Consider the following 21,244-nt stretch of genomic DNA (forward strand, 5'->3'; position numbering starts at 1 on the left):
TTGTGATGTGCCACACTTGATACTTCTGCTTGAGTTTACCATGATTTTATTCCAAATAACTCAAAGCTGTTTGCCTCTGCAAAAGGGATGCCTTTTCTTAACAGCCTGATCCACCGCTGAAAACTTGGTTATCACCAGAGCAATCACTTCCACATTCAGGAGACAATGATATAAACACCGGATTGTGACACCGCTGACTAATCTGCCGGTCACAATCTAGACTCTGCAACACCACTTGTAGGTGGATTTATGTGATGTCACTAACTGGGTTGCATCACCACCAAGTAAAACCAGGCAAGAAGCACAAAGGGATTTAGCAGAGCTTTGGCTGGGGCATAAAGCCATGCCAGCCTGGTGGGGCAGTGCTCTGGCAGGACTTCCCTTGCCCTGTGCTGACTGGCCTTCCCTCCAACTTCTTCCTTTTCTCAGCCCTTTCACCTCGAAGTCACTGCTCTCCTATACCTCTATTGCCCTTCCCTTAACCTTTCCCTCTGCCTCAGTCCTTCCTTCAGCATTCTCCTTCCCCTCTTCACACATTTGTTTCCTTTTAAATGAATTCCACTCAAAACGTGCAAGGAACCCCAACACACTCCTACATCATTGGCCCCAAGCAGGCTGAGCCCTGTCCCGTCATGCTTGCCCCTCTTTGCAGTCTGTCTTTTGTTCATTGCTGTGTAGAGAAACTGGGATTTATTCTGGACAAGAATTAGCTACTGTTATGACTTACCTAACAAATATGGGTTTAAAATCTCATACCTGATAATTATCTTTTACATACTCTGGTCATTCACACCTGTGTAATAAACAAACAAGTTGCATCAGGTTTGTGGCAGTACTTTTGATTTCACAAAACACGGCAGGGAGTCAAAACAAGATACTTTTTGCTTAATCTGAAACCCTAACAATACAACAGCTGGGCTGCAGAGCTGGCTGTAAAGAGCAGGGAAGATCCTTTGCTTTCTATTACACAGCACACCAGGCCAGCTTTCTTTCTCTGCCAACAGGCCTCTGGTCACTAAGGACAGACCTGGAAAAGTGAGCCCAGAGCTGATCACTGACCCTTGCAGAATAAGCCTGAAGACAATTAAGAACTTAAAAAGAAAAAGAAAGAAAAGCCCAGACAGAGTTTTCACAAACTCAGTGGAAACTGAGACAAAAGAAGGCACAGTGGAAAGAAACAGACAAGTGACAGTGGAAAAGGAAGCTGGAAATGCCTTGTAAGAAAGAGATGGAAAAAGGTGAGGGGGAAAAGGTATAGTAATAAACAAAAGCACAATGTGTGAAATATCAGAGTTTGCTTTCCGCTTCAGTCATATCTCCATATGCAATCTTGCAAACATTCCTTAAAGATTCCCCTTTTTGATTCTGTACTTATCCCTAAAGATAATGTAAATACTTTTAAAAGGATACAGACTACTCAGGGTCAAGAGATGCAGTTCCATCAGCCTGACTGAGGACACTGAATTTACTATAATATAAATTCACCAATTTTGCAGCAGCCTCTATATTAAAAAAAAGTCAGCCTGAAAACTAAAATTTTATTGACGATAAAATCTTTAGCATGTCATCTGGTTTCACTGAGCACTTAGCATCTTTGATTGGTATTGTGCTTCCTCTGGGACTGACTGCTGTGTCCACAGGTCCAGCCACACGGGCCCACACTGGCACTCAGAGCAGCGTGTGCAGGTCCTTTGCTGCCTGCCCAACCCACCCTGCTCCACAGGAGGAAGCCACACAGCTGCCCTGTTAGGAGTTATGAGTGCCCCAGGTCTCAGATCAGGAAACAAGCGTTTGCCACAATTTTGTATCAACACAGCACGACAGAAGCACCCCAGGATCACAACACAGCTTGGTGGCCTTGTCATGAGGCGATGGCAGGGTCTGCAGCTGGTGAGCAAAGCCACTGCTGGGACAACAGGGCGGTCTATGAGCTGACACAGAGGACTTCTACAATAGAGAGCAGCCGTACGAGATTACCAGAGGAAAGTGCTTGTATTTTCTTCTAAAACCACCTGATGTAGTGCTGGAGGCAGAATGGAGATGCCGAGGGCGGGGAGGCGTGTTCTGGCTCTGGAAATGCTGCCATTAGCAGTTGTACAAGGGCAGCAGTAACCTTGCGTGAGGACATCAGCTTCCATCTCCTGTTCTGGTAATCCTTACTCACTCTTGCTCACAATTTCAGCAGCATCCTAGCAAAAGCAGCAGTGAGAGATCTTTCACATGTGCCTGTTTCCACATCTTGGCATCCTCTTTATGCTCCCTCTCATCTAACCTGGCCAGGAACAAAGAGCTTCACACATGAGGAGCAATAAGACCAGTAACTGTGGAGGAGATGCTGGAAAGCAAGCATCGTGCATTTAGCACAAGGACAAATGTAGTGAGAGACACGGCTGTACCCAACCCACACCCTAACATGCTCAGCCAGGAAATATGTACAACCATATGTGCTGGGAAGCCCATTCCATTTTGGATCAAAATAGAAGACTCGTTCCACAGAGTTATCCCGACTTTTCTCTGCCTGTGAAGAATAAAACTTACCCAACCTGACATGGGGAAAGGACAGACGATTGAGGGGGCAGACACCTTATTTGCGATTTAACATATCCAGAATTTACCTCTCCCAAAAGCCCTCCGGGTCCTGGCTCTTTTGCTCCCAGCCCTGCAAGAGCATCCTCTTGGCAACCTATTAAAATATCCTGAATTTTTGGTCAGAACAAGCAGAAGTCTTATTTGTCCAAAACAGGAGAAAAGTCATTTGAGGGACTTTTGAGATTTCCAAGACACTATGAGAAAGCAAGGTACTCACTGCCTTGCCTGCAATATTGCATGAAGCTTTCTTAAATCTTTTACACATCATTGTTTCAGGGGTTGTGCTAAAAATGGGTTAGAAAAGATGTAATTGCAGTTAAGCCCATGCAATACACTATGGCAAGTAAATTAAGACTAGCATTGCTTACAGGCATTGAGTTTTGCTGACTCTTATTCTCTGGTTAAATCAGATTCAGGGCCTTTACTCTGTGTAACTCAAACACTTCTCCTTCATGTCTGGTCAACAGTAAAAACTTTAAAAAGAAAAATGTATTTGACTGAGACTAAGTTGATACTGAGAACACAGACACACTGAGGTAGTGAAAAACTCGTAAGGGTAATATACCAATTCTGCTGAAGGCTGTGCCTTTCAAAAGAAAATGAGATATCTGTCATATTTCTCCACCAAAACAACAGAAAGGTTGCATTTAGGAGAATTCATAAAGTAAGGTTACTTTTGCCTATTTAAACACACTTTTTTTCTAACACATAAAATAGGAAAAAGTGAAAATTCACTTTAGAAGACACATAAAGGTCTTAGAATAACTGATTTGCTATTGCCTAAGTTAATAATTAAGTCTTCTGAGTATATACTGTTTAAAAAGTTTATTCTAAAAACCCCCTCTTGCCTTTATCTACATACTTAAGAACTGTCATTCAAATTTTAGAGTAAGAAACTAAACAAGGGGAGCCTCTTTTACTGAAAATTTACACGGGATTAAGTACAAAAAAGTAGCTGAGCTTTACCTGGGCGCTTTCAGCAATAGCTACAGAAAGGAGCTGTAATTTCCGAGGCGCTGGGAGGCGATGGGAGCGCCGGGCTCGCAGACACCCTGCCCCGGGGCGCTGCCCGCAGCTCGCCCGGCGCGCCCCGCCTGCGGCTCGCAGCGCCTGCACTCGGAGCAGGCGGCCCGCAGAGCTCAGCTCCACCTCACCAAGATACGGCACTGCTGGGGCTCGCCAGCCTCCTAAACACCACTGCTCCAACACGAGCGCTGATGGATTAAACTGGGGAGAACTAACAAAAAGCATTTTTGGGGCACACCCTTTATTTTAAACCTGACTCTTAGCCTATGTGTCCAGAAGGCACACGGCTCTTGATGATTAACTGCAAGCTTTCTGCCGGTTTATTAAAGTACAGCCTTAATTTAGTCTAACATCTAAGGGAACTTTCTTACGTTTGTAACAATGTAACAATGAACACTGTATTTTTAATTTGTGAAGCTCAGATTTTACTACTACAGTAGTTTTAGAAGAAAGCTATACCTATAATTAAGTGTGTAAGTCCTTCAAATAAAGAGTTCTGATTTAAAGTAATCCTTTATGTAGTCCAAGGTGTCTTTTAGATAGTTAATTCAAAACTTTAACAGATATTCCAGTAAAAAGAATGAGACGCTTACAGTCATTTGAACCAGCACTGCTGAAAAGAGTGACAGTGTGTATTTCATTTCTGTGGATTTTTAACTGATACAAATACTCATCTAGAAAAGTCCAAAGCATAATTTTACCAAATACTTACAAATATTAGTAATTCACTCAGGTGAGGCCAAACACAATAGGTAATGGCTAATTTTTAAACACAAACATCAGACACAAGAGATTTCAACTGGTATGTTCCAAGTCCATGAATGTAAACATCAGTTCAGACACACCTCGCCAGAAGTCTGAGGTATCTAGCACAGCGTGGCAATAGATTTAGACATACTCCACTGTGCCCACTTACGAAATCTCTTAACACATACACCAACTAATAATTCAGTCTCTTTCCTCTTCCCACATCAAGCACAGTTTAGTTCTGTATGGCTAAAACAATGCCTTCTCATCTGCATATTAGTCACTTTATAAGAAGGACCATTGCTTTAAATCCCTGTGCTACAACAACTAATTAAAATACCTGAAAAAGTAAAAATTTTCACCCAAACTGTGTCTTTTGTGTCACCCCAAACCAGGACATCACATTAGCTCCTGCCTCTACCGAGCCAATGAAGCCTCTTTGTTTGCCAGTATTTCTATGTAACTAAAACTCACTTTTAATAGTCCTGTCTGCCCTACTTGTATGTGAAATACCACTTTATCACTTGCTCCAGACAGGTAGGGCACATCGCCTCTCCTATCATTCACCTGTTCCCAATTTTTAAACAACTTCATGGTTTAAACCCTTGGCAATCTACTTCCTGAACTGATTACCCTCCCAGATTACATCTCACTGAACCCCTTGCTCAGGGAGGAAGTCATTACTCTTTGTCAAGTCTGCAGGCACCATTTTTTCTTAGTTATAATAATGCTTAGAAACAGCTGTTGGTTTTGGTTTTGATCAAACAGATTTGGTAAGTTCTATACTCTGTACTGATGGTTGGAAATGATGAATTTAATTTCATTCAGCTGAAAGCAGCATTATTCGTCTGGCTATCTACACAGCATCTAGGTTCAAAATATGTATGTATATTGTTATGGTGTCTTTCATGTAGTGGCAGCACCCAACTTCATTTACATGCTGTCTGGGACAGTATGAAAACATGGTGCATAAATAATATTGAGCATGAGAAACTGGTGGAATGGCCAGGGCACAAGCTACTGAAGATGCTGGGTTATAAAGTGGTCAGAAGAAATTCAAGGCTTTAACAGTAGCCTTGCAAAAGAAGAATGATAAGAGGACCTGGCAGTTACCGCTGCACAAGAAACAGGATCAGATTTTATAGCAGGTACAAAAGTATCTGCAAAATCCGTGGAGCCTGAAGTGGAACATGGACCTGAAAGGTGTTAACCTAAATGAGAGGCACAGGCATAACAAGAGACTGGGAAATACACAGTATGCAGAGAAATGTAGAAAACAGTGCCAGAGTTGTTCCAGAACAACTGGAATGCTGTTTAGAAATAATAAAAAACTCACTGCAATGACAACATTAACCAACTGCTTCTTTTATTTGTTAACACAGTATTTAAAAACAAAGTAAACATTATTTTCTAGAAATACACTTACTGTCATACAATGGTAGGTAAAAAAATAGATATTTTAATTGCAAAATCTCACAATGTAATTAGATGCTAATGTCATGTCCAGTACACTCAAAATATGTACAATTATGCCCCCCAAAATGGCAACTTCACAGCTTCCTGTTGGCTCTGATGCAAATTAATGAAGTAAATGGTAATTAACAGTTTCCTTGGCAGTTTCCTTTCTCAGTACCAGTGACTTATAGATAAAATTACACTAAAACTGAAGTATAGTGGTAGATCTCAGCACCACTATCTTAACAAAAAATGTCCATGAGACAAAACAATCAGTGTAAGTTTAGATGTAATACCATGGTTTGGGATCCAACCAACTAATTCACATGGGTTTAATACTGGCAGTTTTAGGCTTTTTTCACTTCCTTAGGACTGTGTTGTATTTTAGTTTTTTACAGAGTTTTTTATTAAAAAGTTTGTGTTCTATCATACACACCTCATCATGGATGTAAGAGGGCTGAACCCGCAGAATAAAGGAGAACAACCCTAGTACAAAGTGATAACTCTGGGGAAACTCCACTTCTCTGTAGTGACCCAGATGACCACACAATCTGAAAAGAAATGGGGAGAGAACAAAAGCCCTAAATCACAAGTGCATTTAGTATTTAGCTAGCATTTATACACAAAACTGTAATTAGAGACAAACACTACGTTTTACCAACAGCACAAATCATTATTCTAGTTTACAAGACTGATTCCTGTGAAGTGATCCACTCCTGCAAACCCCTGAAGTATAGGACTGAACCAAGGTATGTTCAGAGCTGGTGCAAACACACTAAGAAGAAAAAGCCACTATAGCTTCTTGCACTATGAATCAGGATCTTACTCAGCCAGGCAAAGAATACATTCTTTGCATTTCAGGACTAAATGGAATCACAGTTTGTTCTTCCAGCTTTTATCAAATGTAGCAAAGTATTAAAATATTTTTTAAATTTCTAAGACTATCCAATTCAGACACCTCAGACTCTTTATTCTGTTCTTCTCTCTCCATAGGGCTCCCCTCTCATCTTCCTGACACTACGTCATGGGATAATAACCCATTCATTTATTGACCATTGCCTTTGTGTGCTAAATACAAATTACATGTCTAGAAACAAGAGAGAAAAGCTAAGTTAAGACAATGGAGTAACACAGAAACATTGGAGCAAACACTGATGAGGTCAACAAAAAGTAATTAGTGCTGGAGCAGCCTTCTGTTTCATTACTTTGTAGCTTTTGTGGTGAAAATGTTAATGAAAATGATGAGGTGATTTTATTGACGAAGTATATAATGAAAATAACAGACTAGACTTGCTGGTAACAGGTGTAAGACTGAACAAAAGATGACACAGAGGACAAGCTGCAGAGATAGCTGTGTAAACATTAAGTTCAGCAACTTAAGTTGGAGAAACACCAAACTGGATAAGCCTCAAATTTAGTTTAAAACACTACAAAGTTCCAATTTTTAAATAAGAACACTGTGCACTGATATGGGGCTTCAGGTGCAGTATTCACCTATAAATCCTATACATCTTCTCACTTACTAGGTATTGCCTTGGGATGTGAAGAAGCAGTTAAAATGTTCCCTGGGTCTGATTCAGAGCAGCTATCTTAAATATTCTCCAGAACAACAACTGGGATCTGTGTGTCCCCATTTATGGGTAAGTGTGCTAATTACTAGACTGTAAAGTCATTTGCTCACTCCCTCTGGCCCAGCAAACATTTACATTTTACCTCAAACTGGAGGAACAGCCAGACCCGTCCTGAATGCCAGGCAAGCTGCACATCAGGAAGCACAGTCTGTTCAAAGCCTCCCAAAGTCTGGCACACTGGAAATCTAAGCTAAGTCTAAAGCTAATCTCAGCTAAAGCTAATCATGAGCTAAGTCTCTCATGCCATACATCCCATCCTCTGCCCTACCTCACACCCCCCAAAAGCATTACAACATTTTTCACACACTGTAATACCTCATCACATATAGAATCATACAGTCCTTTAGGCTGGAAAAGACCTTACAAACATTGGCTACAACTCCTGTCACCTAAAGACTTTCACAGCAAATCAGTTTAGAACCCAGTTTAAAACAGAAAGTTTTAAAATAAAATGTAAAAGCATTTCACCAACCATTGACTGATCTCAGCTTTGCTGACACTGTAACTGTACTTTATTCCCAGGAATAAAGCATTTTAGCACTCCAGTTAGGCTACGCAGATTTTTAGAGAAAGAGAATTTGCAAGAATTTTTTTTTTAGTTCTATTCTACATACACAGAGAATAAACCCTCATATCTGAGGGAGAAGATGTTGTTTTCCAATGGTAAGTGTCAGATGTATACTTAACTACTTGCATTGCAAATGATATAATGGGAAATTTAACCGGTAAGAATTTAAATTCAAATCTTGTTTCATGAAGCCTATGACAGTTTGCCATTAACATTTCAATATATTACATATGAAAATGTAAGTTTAAAACCAGCCTTTGCATGGAAGATTATTCACACAAACATACACCGAAATATCCACTCACTCAATGTGTGCATAAGATTACGCAAATCTGTGGTAAAAGGATTATTACCTCTACTCCCTTAAAAAAAAGGTTCTTATTCATACAAAAGAATGAATCTATATAGCCAAACCTCTTGGAATGTAACACTGTGCTTACACTATTCCAACCCATTTCTGTCATGGTGAGTACATGAAGAGTAAAGTGAAAAGGAAAATAAAGAGAAGCAAATAAATCCACAGAAAGACAGAAAAGACTGCATACTTGTAAAAGCCAGTTATTTTCAAGGGGAATTTAATGTTTTAAAAATCAGAACCACATCACTAAGACTGCATAGAGGCTATTGATCTCTGAATATCATTTCAAATTATGGTAAGATTTCACATGTTATTCAACACACAAATAAAATCTCATTTCACATGAATGTAACCCAACCTCCTTTCCAAAAAAACACTTTCCAATAGAGAATTTACATGAGAAATTCAGGAGAAACCAAGCCAGCTACAGAGTTGATCTTTCTCACTGATATTCATCGGTACATTCCTCTTCTGGATTAGGGTTTCATAATACCATCAATGGCAGAACTGAAGTCTAGCATATGATCCAGAAGTCATTGTGACTAAGGCCATCACAAAATCAGTATAGTGACTTAGAAAATTAATTTTCTGTGCTTTTTTAGAGGACAAGGAGGAGAGGAATGGGACTATTTTTCCATTCTCTGGAGAGTTGCTCCAGAGAAAACTGGACTATTTATAAAAATACTCACAAGTATTTTTATAAAACACTATGAGGAAATGAAGTGAGTATTTGCACCTAGCTGCAACTCTTGTCTAGTTGTTGATTTTGTCTCATCTCTTCTCATAAGATAACTTTGATCAGTTCTCATGTTACAGTTTGTCTACTCACAGTCCAGGACTATCCATTCCTCACACACCCCTTTCTAGAAATGATTGTAACTATATGTGAACACATAGCTGTGCACACAACCTGTATTTGTCATTTGCAAAAATATATGTACAGGACCTTACTTTCAAGAGAGCTTTCTAAAATGGATTTAGCAAAATGTGAATACTTACTTCTCATTACATAGTTTAACTGTGCACAGCCAATAGTCAGGGTTCATGGCTGTCAGTAAACCACATTTTTCTTGCAAAACTCCCTTCAGGCTATGCCCGTGAAAACAACTCCCATCTGTTTTTTCTTCAGACCAACTTAACTGAAAACTTGAAGGATTTGGCTTTTCAGCACGTTGCACTGAACCAGACAGCTTGCCAAACTGATTCTGTAAGTTCACAACCATTTCTGTGCAAAGAGAAACAAAAGAAACAAATGCAAAAGTATTAAGTACAAGAATACTGTTTAGAGGTGATTAACACAAGAAGAAAATGGGGTATTTGTGCTTTTTAATTTCCTTTTGTTTTTTCTCTAAATCTCTGCATGGAAGACTGAGAAATCCTGGAAGTCCCTAGGTTCTCTCTGCCACCCTTTTTATAGGTTTTAGTGAAACATTTTGAAACATAATTCCAAATGCCACGTCTTTTACACCTAATTATATTAGTAGTGGGGCAAGGTAAAACATTCCTACAAGTAAAACCTTTAAAATCCATTTGATAATGCCAGAATACCTATGCTGACAGAAAGCACATTCATACACACATGGATTCAAGGTTAAGCTTTTCATGGTGCCAATTTCAACTGGTAAAAAACCCCAGAAAAAAAACCCCACTCCATGTTTGCCCACTGCTAGTGAATGAATGACAAGCTTTCCTAATTTACTGAGGCTAAGAAGGGAAAGAAGGTGTCATGATAGATCAGCACACTCTACGTGACTGCCTGTGCCTTGTTTTCCTAGGATAAAAAGCAGATTAAAAAACATTGTTGGAGCTTTAACTTCTTTTTATGAGCTGTGTTTGAATAAACTCATTCATACATTGAAGAAAAAAAACAAAAAACAAACAAAACAAAACAAAACAAAACAAACCACAACAACAAAACAAACAAACAAAAAAAAAACACCCCACAGGAAAAAACTCCTAAAATAATCCAAGGACTGGGAAGTTTATCTTTCAAAATAACACTAAAATCTATGATCAAAATCGAAGGTTTAGGAAGGTTTCTGAAAATCTGTACCTGGCACATGAGTGTTTTAGAGCACTGTTTGTCTCTATTATGGTACATCTGTTTTAACATGAATCCTGCCCAGTTACAATTATGTGATATTCCTGCTCACAACATTATGATAAAGCTCTGTAATCTAAGTGGTCCTCTTCTAGCTCCAGGAGAAGCAGAGCCAGAAGAGGAATCTCTTTTCCTATACAAGCAGGAATTAAAGGGCATTTGAGTAATGAATCAGCTTGAAATAAATGTATCTATACATGGTTTTCCAGGGAACATGACTGCAGGATCACCTCAACTGAATTTTGAAGAGTACTTGAAAAAAATCTCCATTGCATTCTTGAAGGAGAAATCCAACATGTGTAATTCAAACCAAATAGGATTATACAACTTGTTTAGAAGTCCCTGAACCAGTCACTTCCAGAAACTGAAAGAGCAAATGAAAGGAAAAATGCCACTTGCCACACTCAGTATCACTCTCCAAATACCTGCTGCTTTCTGGATAACAGAAAATGTAGAATGAAGAACTCCAGATCTAATTTGGCTGAGTAAAAATCTGGTTTTCCTTATTTCTACAGATAACTGGGGTTTTGCTGTTTTCTTTGCTTTTATGTCAACACAAACCCCAGGAACGTCTCACAAGTACTTCCAGAGCTACTGAAATACAGTAGCTGTACCTGCATTCTGATCCCATGCAGGTGGCTATGCAAGGAAAGCCTTCCCTGCTTTCTGTAGGAGGCTGCCAGGAGTGGGAGAGAGGAGGGACATGTGAGATCTACCAAAGGACATCCTGAGATATTCATACCAAACGAATAAACTAAAGGAGGAAACAGGCAGGAAAGCTGTGTAAGACCAACAACTCACATGGAAGAGTGATGTAAAGGCAAACTAGAGAAGATGAGGACAAGCACTCGTCCTGAGACATAGTTCAGTAGGTTGTTAGAAGACTGGCAAAGGCAGTTTCAGTTGTGCATGTTTGAAAAATTCCAACCACGGGTTGTAAAACAGTACTACATTAATTGTACCCAGAGATGAAAGAGAAGAGACAAAATATTTTAAGATGTAAATGTTATCAGTCACAGCTAAAGATTTTCTATGATGGGAAAAAGTTGGAGCAGATGTCTGTGTTGCTGGGAAGAAGCAAAGTTTACTCACGTCTTCTCTTTAGAACTTTAGATTTATTCTTGACTGAATAAAACAATGGCTTTTCACATCTCCACAGATACCTACCAGTAAGAGACAGAGGAATTATTAACAAAAAGAAAGCTGGATCAAATGAATAATAACATATTACAAATACTGCTAGAGTTTTAAATTAAAATCAAAATAATCTAATGTTTAGTGCTATTAAAAGCCACTGCCCCTCCAACATATAAAGGAAATCTTTTTCTGAGTAGGCAAACCAAGGCATGTTAGCCTAGATCTACCGTAATCAGTTAATTCTTCAGCTGTATAAGCTATTTTTCACAGTAAGTGAGCATTTAATTAATAAGCTGGATAAACATTATGAGTGTAAACAGAAATTAAGACAGTGATTTAGTCATTCTATTCACTCAAGCTTGGTGGATGGATATATGGAGCAAATTTCTAACTTATTTCTGTAGGGATCAGGAGTTCATGAAGAACTGTCTACTTTAAAAAAGAAGCACCTAAAAACCTCTTACTTGGCTCTTTCTTCATCCAATTTCTTTTGCTTCACATCCAAGGAATGTTTTACCACTTCATACCACTTCTTGAACTCAAAATAAGGGCAACCTAAATAAAAGATACACACTTTAGTTTGGGAAGAAATGAAAGAAATGACAGAGAAGCTGGTCTCCAAGCAGTCAGATCCTGCATCTTGCACCTGTATACAAACTACCCCAAATGCTATGTGCTTAAAGAAAACATACTTGATCTAATAATTCTGTAAGAAAGAGAAATGCAGAAATGGAGTGTAAAAGCAGCATGTCATAAGTGCAAAGAAGCCCCGTATCTCAGATTTCATAGATTTAGCACAAGTCAAACCTTTTCCCTCTTTTCTGGAAAGGTAAGCCTAGAAACGACCTCCTCTCTACCAAATCAACTATTTCTCCACTGTGTGGAGTGGCCTTCAACTCAAAGTTGAATTCAAAGTTGAATTCAAGGGATTAATGAAACTATGCATCAAGCTTAAGTTTAAACAAATAAAACCTACAGAAGCTCAGATGCAAAATTTCACACAGTTTCATCAGCTCCCCACTGTCTATCCTACTACCCATGAAATCTTAGAGGGTTGGAAACAAAAATGAGGCAATGGTCTTCACTTCATATCAGCCTGTCATGGTTTGGAGCACAGGAACTTCACTTGTTGATATGTGAACAGGTATTTACCAGCACATACCAAAACATGACGACATAGGATATTTAGCAGCACCTTTTCACTGATCCCCTAAAGAGGCACAAGACTGAAGCAGACCAACTGGGTACAGTAAGGATAAGAACTCCAAACAGAAATATGGTGTAGATATATATATTTAAAAATAATCAACCTTATTCCCCGTGGGTGGAATATCTGCATTGTGAATTAACCAGACTTTGCATTTCCCCATCGCCCCAGCTGCGCTGCACGCGGTGCTTGCGTCATGCTCAGCTTTGCCAGCCACCTGTTTAAACTCTCCTGAAGGTGAATATACTGTTCTTACAACCAAACTTATAGACCTTTTGTATTATTGCCATTCCTGCTGTTTGCATTATACTGCCTCAGAATGTCTAGATGCCAAAAACACAGATGGTCTCAAAAAGCAAGAGATACATGAAAGGAACAAAGACCCCTCAGTAGTCCTTGAAACTGAAAGGCCTGGATACAAATTCTTCTGTCAGCTCCTTAAAGCCCGAGGTTTAAGTAAATACTCCTAAATTGTTGGGAGAGCAGTGTGGGCAGTGGCAGAACTTTGTGTTAAACTTGATATGAATTATTAAACATCTGTCACACACAAACCCATTGTCAGAGACATGATGCTACAGTGCCATAACCCTTTACCTGGCCAGGACTGCTGGTCTGATGTTAATACAGCTGAGCTGACTGGAAAATACACAGCTCTGATACACACATACATATACACATGCATCCACATATATCTCAATCCTGTTTTATTTGAACAAAACCCATATTGTGGATGTGTGCAGTTCACAGAACACACACAGCAGGTAACTACACTATCTATTGTACTGCTTCCAGCGTGACTTGAAGAAATGTAGGAGCTGAAATGCTATTTTTTAATTAAAAAAAAAAAAAAGGACTAGAGATAGTTACGTTGAGAATGGAGTCAACATAAATTGAATTGTCAAAACTCGGTATTAACCATTATTCATTTCAGCACTCTAACTTTGGGAAAATGCCAGAGGCAGTTTTGAGCTCTGGCACTGATCAGTCAGTATAACAGAAATTCTTGTATCACCTCCTCTGTGCAGCTGCTCATCAACACCCCAACACTTTAAGCACAGGGACAACAAAACAGAGCATATGGATCATTTGCACCAGCAGATTTTAAAGTAAAAATGTGGGCAAGGAATGAGCTGTTAATTCCCAATGGCAATGAGACTTGTTAATAAGGGAGAAACCCCATTAAGACATTAATGGCTTTGAGCCTCAGCTTGTAAAGCAGTTGCACAATTCTCCACTCCTGTCACTATCATGTACTTCAAGTTTTCACAGGAAGTAAAAAGGAAAAGAAAAATCCACCATAAGTTTGTGTATCCACCTGAATGTGAAAATTACCAGTTTTAGTTAACAGTGATGACTGTCTCTAGTTACAGCAGTAATTGAGCTCACACATGACTAATACCAGAATTTTACTATGGACCAAAATTTTAAACAATGTAACAGAAGGGTCAAAATGACCCAAAACTAAAGGATAAAAGGCCTAATGGATAAATCCTTGTAACATATCTTGGATCCTATCTTCAACTGTGATTTGGATAGGACCATGGAACATCTTCCTGAAGACTTCTAATCTTTGATTTGGTCTTTCTGCCCTCAAAGAACCATGTTCACACCATTATCTTCTCTATCTTAATTGCTGCTAGCTTTTCCACACTCTCTCAGGATTATTTGAGCTAAGAAACTAGATTACATCTGAAATATGTTACACACTAAGACATTTTATTTAACAAGACTAAACAAGTTTGGATTTTATCATAAATGTGGTTTGATGCCCCTAGTAAGTATCTGCTATTTACGATCAAAGTGTGCTCCCTCTTCACGGCGTATCCATTCATCTCCACCTACCACACAGAACTCTAAACCAGGAGCCAAACATACACAAGCAGAAGCAGAGAGGCACCCAGCAAAATGTGTAGCTAAATCCCCTCTTCTGAACAGTAAGAACTGTGCAGGTACACTGAGGTCATTTTACATGAACAGGATCTACTCTTTTCTCTGAATAAGATTTGCCCTTAATGAATGACAAAAACACATTTTCGTGATCAATAAGAAAAGTCTTTCCAACCCTGATTGCAAAACTGTTCTATTTACAAAATCATAACACTGCTTCTACTAGAATGTTTATGTACCTTCCGTGTTATTTTTATTTCTTTCTTCAGCAAGCTCTGAAAGCGACCTGTAAAAAATTTTTAAACATCAGGCTCTTTTGTAGAACCAAATATTGCACTTTTCACATGAAGTTCAAATACAATGGACAAAACCAACACCTTAATTTTATTCCAAGTATCAGATAAAACCCAACGAATTTTAAAGGTAACTAGTATTTCATGTGTAAAATCCCTTCAAGTGTGTGGTTTAAGCTACTGAACTTAATTGAAATTCTAATAGCATAAATTTAACCCTAAAGAAAAACAATCCGAGACAAGCATTTGCACTATTTGAAATTTGGCGGTTGCTACAGATTTGTCTGTACACTTACCATTCATAGTGATCATCTAATAAAAACAGTATTTTGAGCACAACTACAATAACTGCTGCAGCAAGAACATCATATTTCACTTTTCTTGTTGACTTATTTCCAGGCGTAAGAGTCAGGAAATCCACTTCTCCAATACCAATCTTCTTCACCACTCGACAAGTCCAATTATGCAATTCATCTGATTAATACAAATAAAATTATAAAATGTTGAGACAGGCTAGAAATATTTTTACAGTGCAAATATGTTGGCCATTTGAGGAAAGCCTGCTTAGGTCTTTTAGGACCGTTTGGCAGCCATATTTTTCAGGCTGAGGAGTATTTTTGGATACTCTTAAAAATACTAGGCAACATTCACTGTGCTCACATGGAAAACACTTGTGACTTATTATATATTCATATGGAGAATAAAAAAAATCACATATTTAATAGTGCTTTGATATTCCTTGAATAACGTAGAGAGATCATTCTGACCATTCTTGTGGGAAAGCCTATTGCAAATCCACATATTTTTCAAAAAAATCCCCAAAAGCAAAAAACTTGTCACATTTTTTTTTCCTGTATGCTGACTAAACCCCCATGGCAGGAGCCAGCAGTGCACAGGGGAGGAGCAGGGCTGTGGGGCATGGGGAGCAGGCTGGTGGTGGCAGGGCAGCTCTGGCTGCTCCCCGCAGGAGCTGCCGCGCTCGCGCCCGGCTCTCCCGCGGCACGCGCGGCTCTGCCAGGGAGATCCAGCTGCAGCTCCACGGGACACACAGCAGGCTATCTGCACAGTCTCTTATTACTCTGCTTATTTTTCACAGATACAAATCCCCCAAATTTCTCACCTTTCCTGTTCAGCAAGAAATACAGGAGTTGATTACATCACCATCAGATTCCACAAAGGTTAGCAATGTATGACTAAGTACAACCTTAATCCAGCTGTATTTATACTCTCTCGCTGCTTACAAAGAGTTCAGTAGGAACTCATTTTTAATCTTCTTGCACATAACAGCAGAAGTTCAAAAATGTGGAAACTAAATTTTCTTATAAATTTTAGAAGCATATTTAGTTTTATTTCAGATACAGAAAACAGTCTCTTTGTTGGTATTTACTGTCTCTAACACTCCCAATTCAGCGCTTTTTTTTAGGAGTTGTTACAAAACAATAGCCCTTTTTCAATTTTTAAAAAAATGCTTATATATGATAAAATCTTAGTTGCAGGGAAAAGGACAATACACTCCTCTGCTGAAGTAATTATCAAAGAATACTTAGCTTTGCATTTCTCTGCAAAAGATCTGAAAATGACAAATTTGTAGCCTTTTTTTTGATTCGACTGATACCTCATAACCTGTAAAATAATGTAACCTTCACAACACTGGCGTAAAACTACAAAGTCAGAATTACTATTCCAAAATTTTAGCCCTAAACCTGTCGGTTATCTTATCTTCATTCAATTGTACATAAACAGAAAACCCAAACACTTTTATTCATTGTAACTAATTGCAAAATAAGACAATAACTCCCACCCCTACTATGAATTGTTGGAATGTTTTGAGAAAAAAAATTTACAGGCCATTTGTCTGTGTAAATCATCTTCAGTCACAGTGGTATTTGACAGAAAGTATGGTAACCCAACAGAGAGTTCACATACTAGGACATACTGGTCTTTCTTTGACAAGTTAATATTCAAGACTTAATTTTAAGATAGACAAAAAGAGTCAATACTTATGCTATATATGATTTTAGAACTAAATCATAAATCAAGTGAGACAACAGTTGATCTGTCACACACCACTAATAAATATTAAAATAAATGGTAATATACAATATTATATAATACACAAAATACATTCTTTGTTAAAGAATATGCAGTCATTATTACATGTGAGAATTCCAGGGCTAAGCAATTGGGTCCCAACTTCATGAATCATTTAGCTAAAGTTGAAGTTAATATATCACATGAATTCAACAGGTGCCTCTTAGTTCACATAGATAGTGAAAGATTTAAAATGAGGTACCCACTCCACAGCCTTACAGAGCCAACATCAGAGTGCCCTTGAACATCTGGGTCTATAATACATACTCCAAATTTTTGAGGAAAGTGCTTTCTATAGAAAGAATACCTTTCAGTTCAACCTGAAATGGGAATAAATTAAAAGGAAAGGAGCAGGCACTTTTGAAGTAGTAATTTAAGCTTTTTTGCTGTAATTTAATAAACCACAGAAAAATTTTATCAGTTCAGGCTAGGGAAAATATTTACCAGGTAAATTAGCTTCCATCAAGTACTTCATGCACAGCATGTCTGGATGAAGAAAGCAGCTTTCTGTTATATCTGGAAAACGAGGCAGCTCTAAAAATGCTGCAAGCTCATGCATTTTGTTGAATACTTCTTCATATACAGGCCATGACTGAAAGACAGGGTTAGAGGGGGTTATACATTTGCTCTATTACCACATTTGTTAATTATTTAAAATTAGTTATTGATATTAAATTCTGTATTGTTTAATACAGGATTGTTTATACAGATTCTTTTAGTACTCTACGATTAAACACATGCAAGACTGGAGCCAGATTGCAGTACTGCCAAGAGAAACATGTGCTAGTTTCAAATTCCATTGGAATACATAAGGAGCAAATAGAAAGTTGCTTCAGATCTCCCACCACCTTTCTTATGAATTGCTCATTATGTGTCCAGATGCTCCAAAAATGAGAGCTTTGGGAAAAAACAACAGAGGTGCAATTGAGAGTGAACTGTCTAAAGAGCTAAGAGGTCAGAGAGTCACAGAAGGTGGAGGCTGGCAGGGACTGCTTGGGACTCCTGGGTCCAAGCCCCTCCTTGGGTCAGCATGAGCAGGCTGCCCAGGACCACATCCAGTCACATACTGAACATCTCCATAGATGGCAGCTTCCAGGGGTTGTGGGAAATCTGCTCCAGTGTTTCACCAACCCCACTGTACAAAGGAAAAAAGATTTTGTTTTCTGTTAAATGGAATTTTTTGCATTTAATTTGAGCCCATTTCTTCTCATCCAGTTACTGGATACCACTAAGGAGGATCTGATTTTCCTCCTTTGCACCCTCCTGCAGGTACCACATCATACCTGCCCTGAATATCCTCCAGCTCCAGGATGAACAGTCACAGCTCTCAGCCACCCCTCGTTTGTCAGGCTCCACTCCATCTCCAGAGCCCTTTACTGCACTCACTCCACTGCATTGTCTCCCTTGAACTGGGTAGCCCAGAACAGCACCCAGCACTCCTGATGTATCTCACCAGTGCCAAGTAGAGAGAAAGGATCCCCTGCCTCCCTTGAGAACTTGTGCAGTCACCAGAACTGCTCAAAACTTACTGACAGTGACCTTGCAGTGACACCAGCCAGCTGCCTCAACGCTTGTGCAGCATCTCATCACAGCCCATGAACCTTCACACTTCGACTTTGTTCACATATTCCCTAAACTGCTTCTTAAAAACTAAGGCAAAACACCCAATCACCACTTTAGCCTTCTCCTTGGTCTTTGTGACCATATTCCCATTCAGCACCAGGCCATATTCTCTACAACCCTTCCACAGAATCGTTCATGTTATTTAGTTAAAAAAACAAAACCGTATTTACATACTTATTAGAGACTATAAATCTGAAACTCTCTTTTTGAAACCACTGGCTGCATGAAGAAAGTTCTCTCAATTTGTACTGAAGTTTGCTGCTATAGGAGAACATAACTTACAGAAAGATTTTGACATGTTTATTCATAATGAACTCAGCAGGACCTGAAGTTTGCGTAAGTACAGATGTAAGGTTTGACCCTCATTTCACAATACCTGAACTGTTTCATTAAACATCCTTAATTTTCTATAGTTTAAATGATTACTGAATTTACCTCTAAAAGCAACAATTTCAGTTGTCCAGGCTATCTTACCATTTTAAATGTATAAAAAGCAAGGATTTTTCTGCTTTAGCCGGTGGTTCTAATTCAGCAGACCACTTTATCAAGTATTCATATTTTATAAAGTAAATTTGTACATATGAAACCTTTCCTTAAAAGAAACTTAGCAGGGCTTTAGACTTTGTGCATAGCTTCAAAACTTTGCTGAACCAGAGGGAATTCGTGCTTCTGCTCTTTTTTTGGTTCAGATTACAGAGTAACAAGTGTTTACAACAAGACGTGATGTGACCTAATGTGGTTTTACTCAATAATTTGCCTTCATCTATTTTAATATAAACTCTGTAGCCAATGCTCAATTTTGTTTTGTGTGATTACCAACATTACAGTAACAGTACAGACTTTTTTAAAATGATCTCCCCTCAGACTGCAGTTCAGACTTGCATGAACACATGCTTAGACAAATGAATAATTCTGCTGTCACCTACTATTACACATGTAACTTTTTGTAACAGTTAGGAAGTTGTATCATGTTCATTAGAGTTTCTAAACAGTGTTAAAATTGGCTTAGACTGCTCCAGGACTATCTTGAGGAACAAGAAAAACTCGCATTACCAGAGTTTTGCAGAAGACCAGGCTCACAGTACTTTCCACTCCTTCTAAAAAGCAGGGCTAAATTGAATACCAAACCAATCTTGGAACAAAACCTGAATCATATGTAACTTCTCTTGAGTGTACTGGGAGAAAAATTAAAGTCCCACATAATTCAAATAAGAACATTACATGAATACAATCCATAATTAGCAAGGAAATATGCTTTCCCCTAATGAAAAGCAGTGGAATTAATAGCTTCTTAATAATATATCACATATAAAAATAAATTAAGACACTGGGAATTTAGTCATTTGAAGCATTCCCATTCTCAAACACTGAACTATCATCAATGGAGCTATCCAAAGTCTAATTTTGACACCAAGCTACTTCAAGGAATATAGATTTAATTGGAGCACTCCAACAGACACCTTTACCACCTTTTATCTGAGCTTCTCTCCCTGTACCAGGGCAAGGAGACAGCTTTCCTATCCTAGGTATTAGCAAATCAGTCAATCTTCTTCCTTCCGCCCAGCATCTGCTTGTGGTTCAAAGTTTTTGTTTGCAATTTACAGAAGCCAGATTTGGTTCTTGTTCCAAAGGGAATGGCAAGAGAATGCTCTGCTTTGCAATGACAACCAATGCCTTCCTTTTTCTGAAGGCAAACAAGTGGTATAAAAACTACAAATAAAAATTATGAGTGAGAGCTACCACTTGGCTTATTTTAAAAACAGTGTTAACAGACAAAAACTGTTCTTTGTTGATGTGTGTTCATAAGAGATCTGAACACACTCGGAATGTGCATCCTAACAGAAGATAAAGATCAACCAATTCTGCAAAATTTTAAGCATACTGGGAGGGTTAAAAGAGAATGAACTCCCAAATTCCACAAAACCAACACAGAAAACATCAAGAAAATATTAAGAAAAAGATGCATCAAACAAACAGCCTCAAAATTAATAAGAGTTATCACCCTCTACCTTGTTTGCAAAAGAAAAAAAACCCAAAAAAACCCCAACAACAACAAAAAAAAACACCGCAAAAAAACCCACAAAAAACCTGATAAAACAAGTTGCACTGGAAGTCAACCAGCAAATCCACTAGGAAAGCAAGACCCAGAGCCAGGGCCTCCCTCCTTCAGTTAAAAAATCTCTGCCTCCAGCAACCCATGATTAAACCCCAAGGGAGGAGTACTTGGACAACAGAGGACAGTGTTAGATCATATGCCACACACTCTCCAAGTATAACTTTCACTTATCCGATCATAAATTAAAAAATTCAAAATGTATTTCTGAGCTATATATTAGGACAACTCCCCTGTCCATCACCACATGAAGTTACTGAGCCCTCACCTTGTTTTGGGAACCCGGGAAACACAATAAAAACCACATATAAAACTTAAGTTACAAACCCTTAAGGGCACCTAATAATTCCAGAAAGACTGACAGAAAACCCTTTTAAAGCTGTGCCACCTGCTATCCTTTTCAGGTGTTTCACAAGCT

At 38.7% G+C, this 21,244-nt stretch overlaps 1 protein-coding gene across 1 annotated transcript in view; it reads right to left on the reverse strand.

Annotated features, from left to right (window-relative positions):
* Positions 1 to 5,711: 5,711 nt before the first annotated feature.
* Positions 5,712 to 21,244, reverse strand: part of TAF1B (TATA-box binding protein associated factor, RNA polymerase I subunit B) — a 45,642-nt gene continuing 30,109 nt past the window's right edge. The window contains exons 9-15 of the mRNA XM_063425036.1: positions 17,535 to 17,682; positions 15,296 to 15,473; positions 14,946 to 14,992; positions 12,077 to 12,167; positions 11,568 to 11,638; positions 9,374 to 9,599; positions 5,712 to 6,368 (exon numbers count right to left, since the gene is read on the reverse strand). Coding sequence (XP_063281106.1) covers positions 6,176 to 6,368; positions 9,374 to 9,599; positions 11,568 to 11,638; positions 12,077 to 12,167; positions 14,946 to 14,992; positions 15,296 to 15,473; positions 17,535 to 17,682 — 954 coding nt within the window. The 3' untranslated portion in view covers positions 5,712 to 6,175. The remainder of the gene's footprint in view (positions 6,369 to 9,373; positions 9,600 to 11,567; positions 11,639 to 12,076; positions 12,168 to 14,945; positions 14,993 to 15,295; positions 15,474 to 17,534; positions 17,683 to 21,244) is intronic.

This window comes from Prinia subflava, chromosome 2, assembly GCF_021018805.1.
Source record: "Prinia subflava isolate CZ2003 ecotype Zambia chromosome 2, Cam_Psub_1.2, whole genome shotgun sequence".
NCBI classification, from domain to species: Eukaryota; Metazoa; Chordata; class Aves; order Passeriformes; family Cisticolidae; genus Prinia; species Prinia subflava.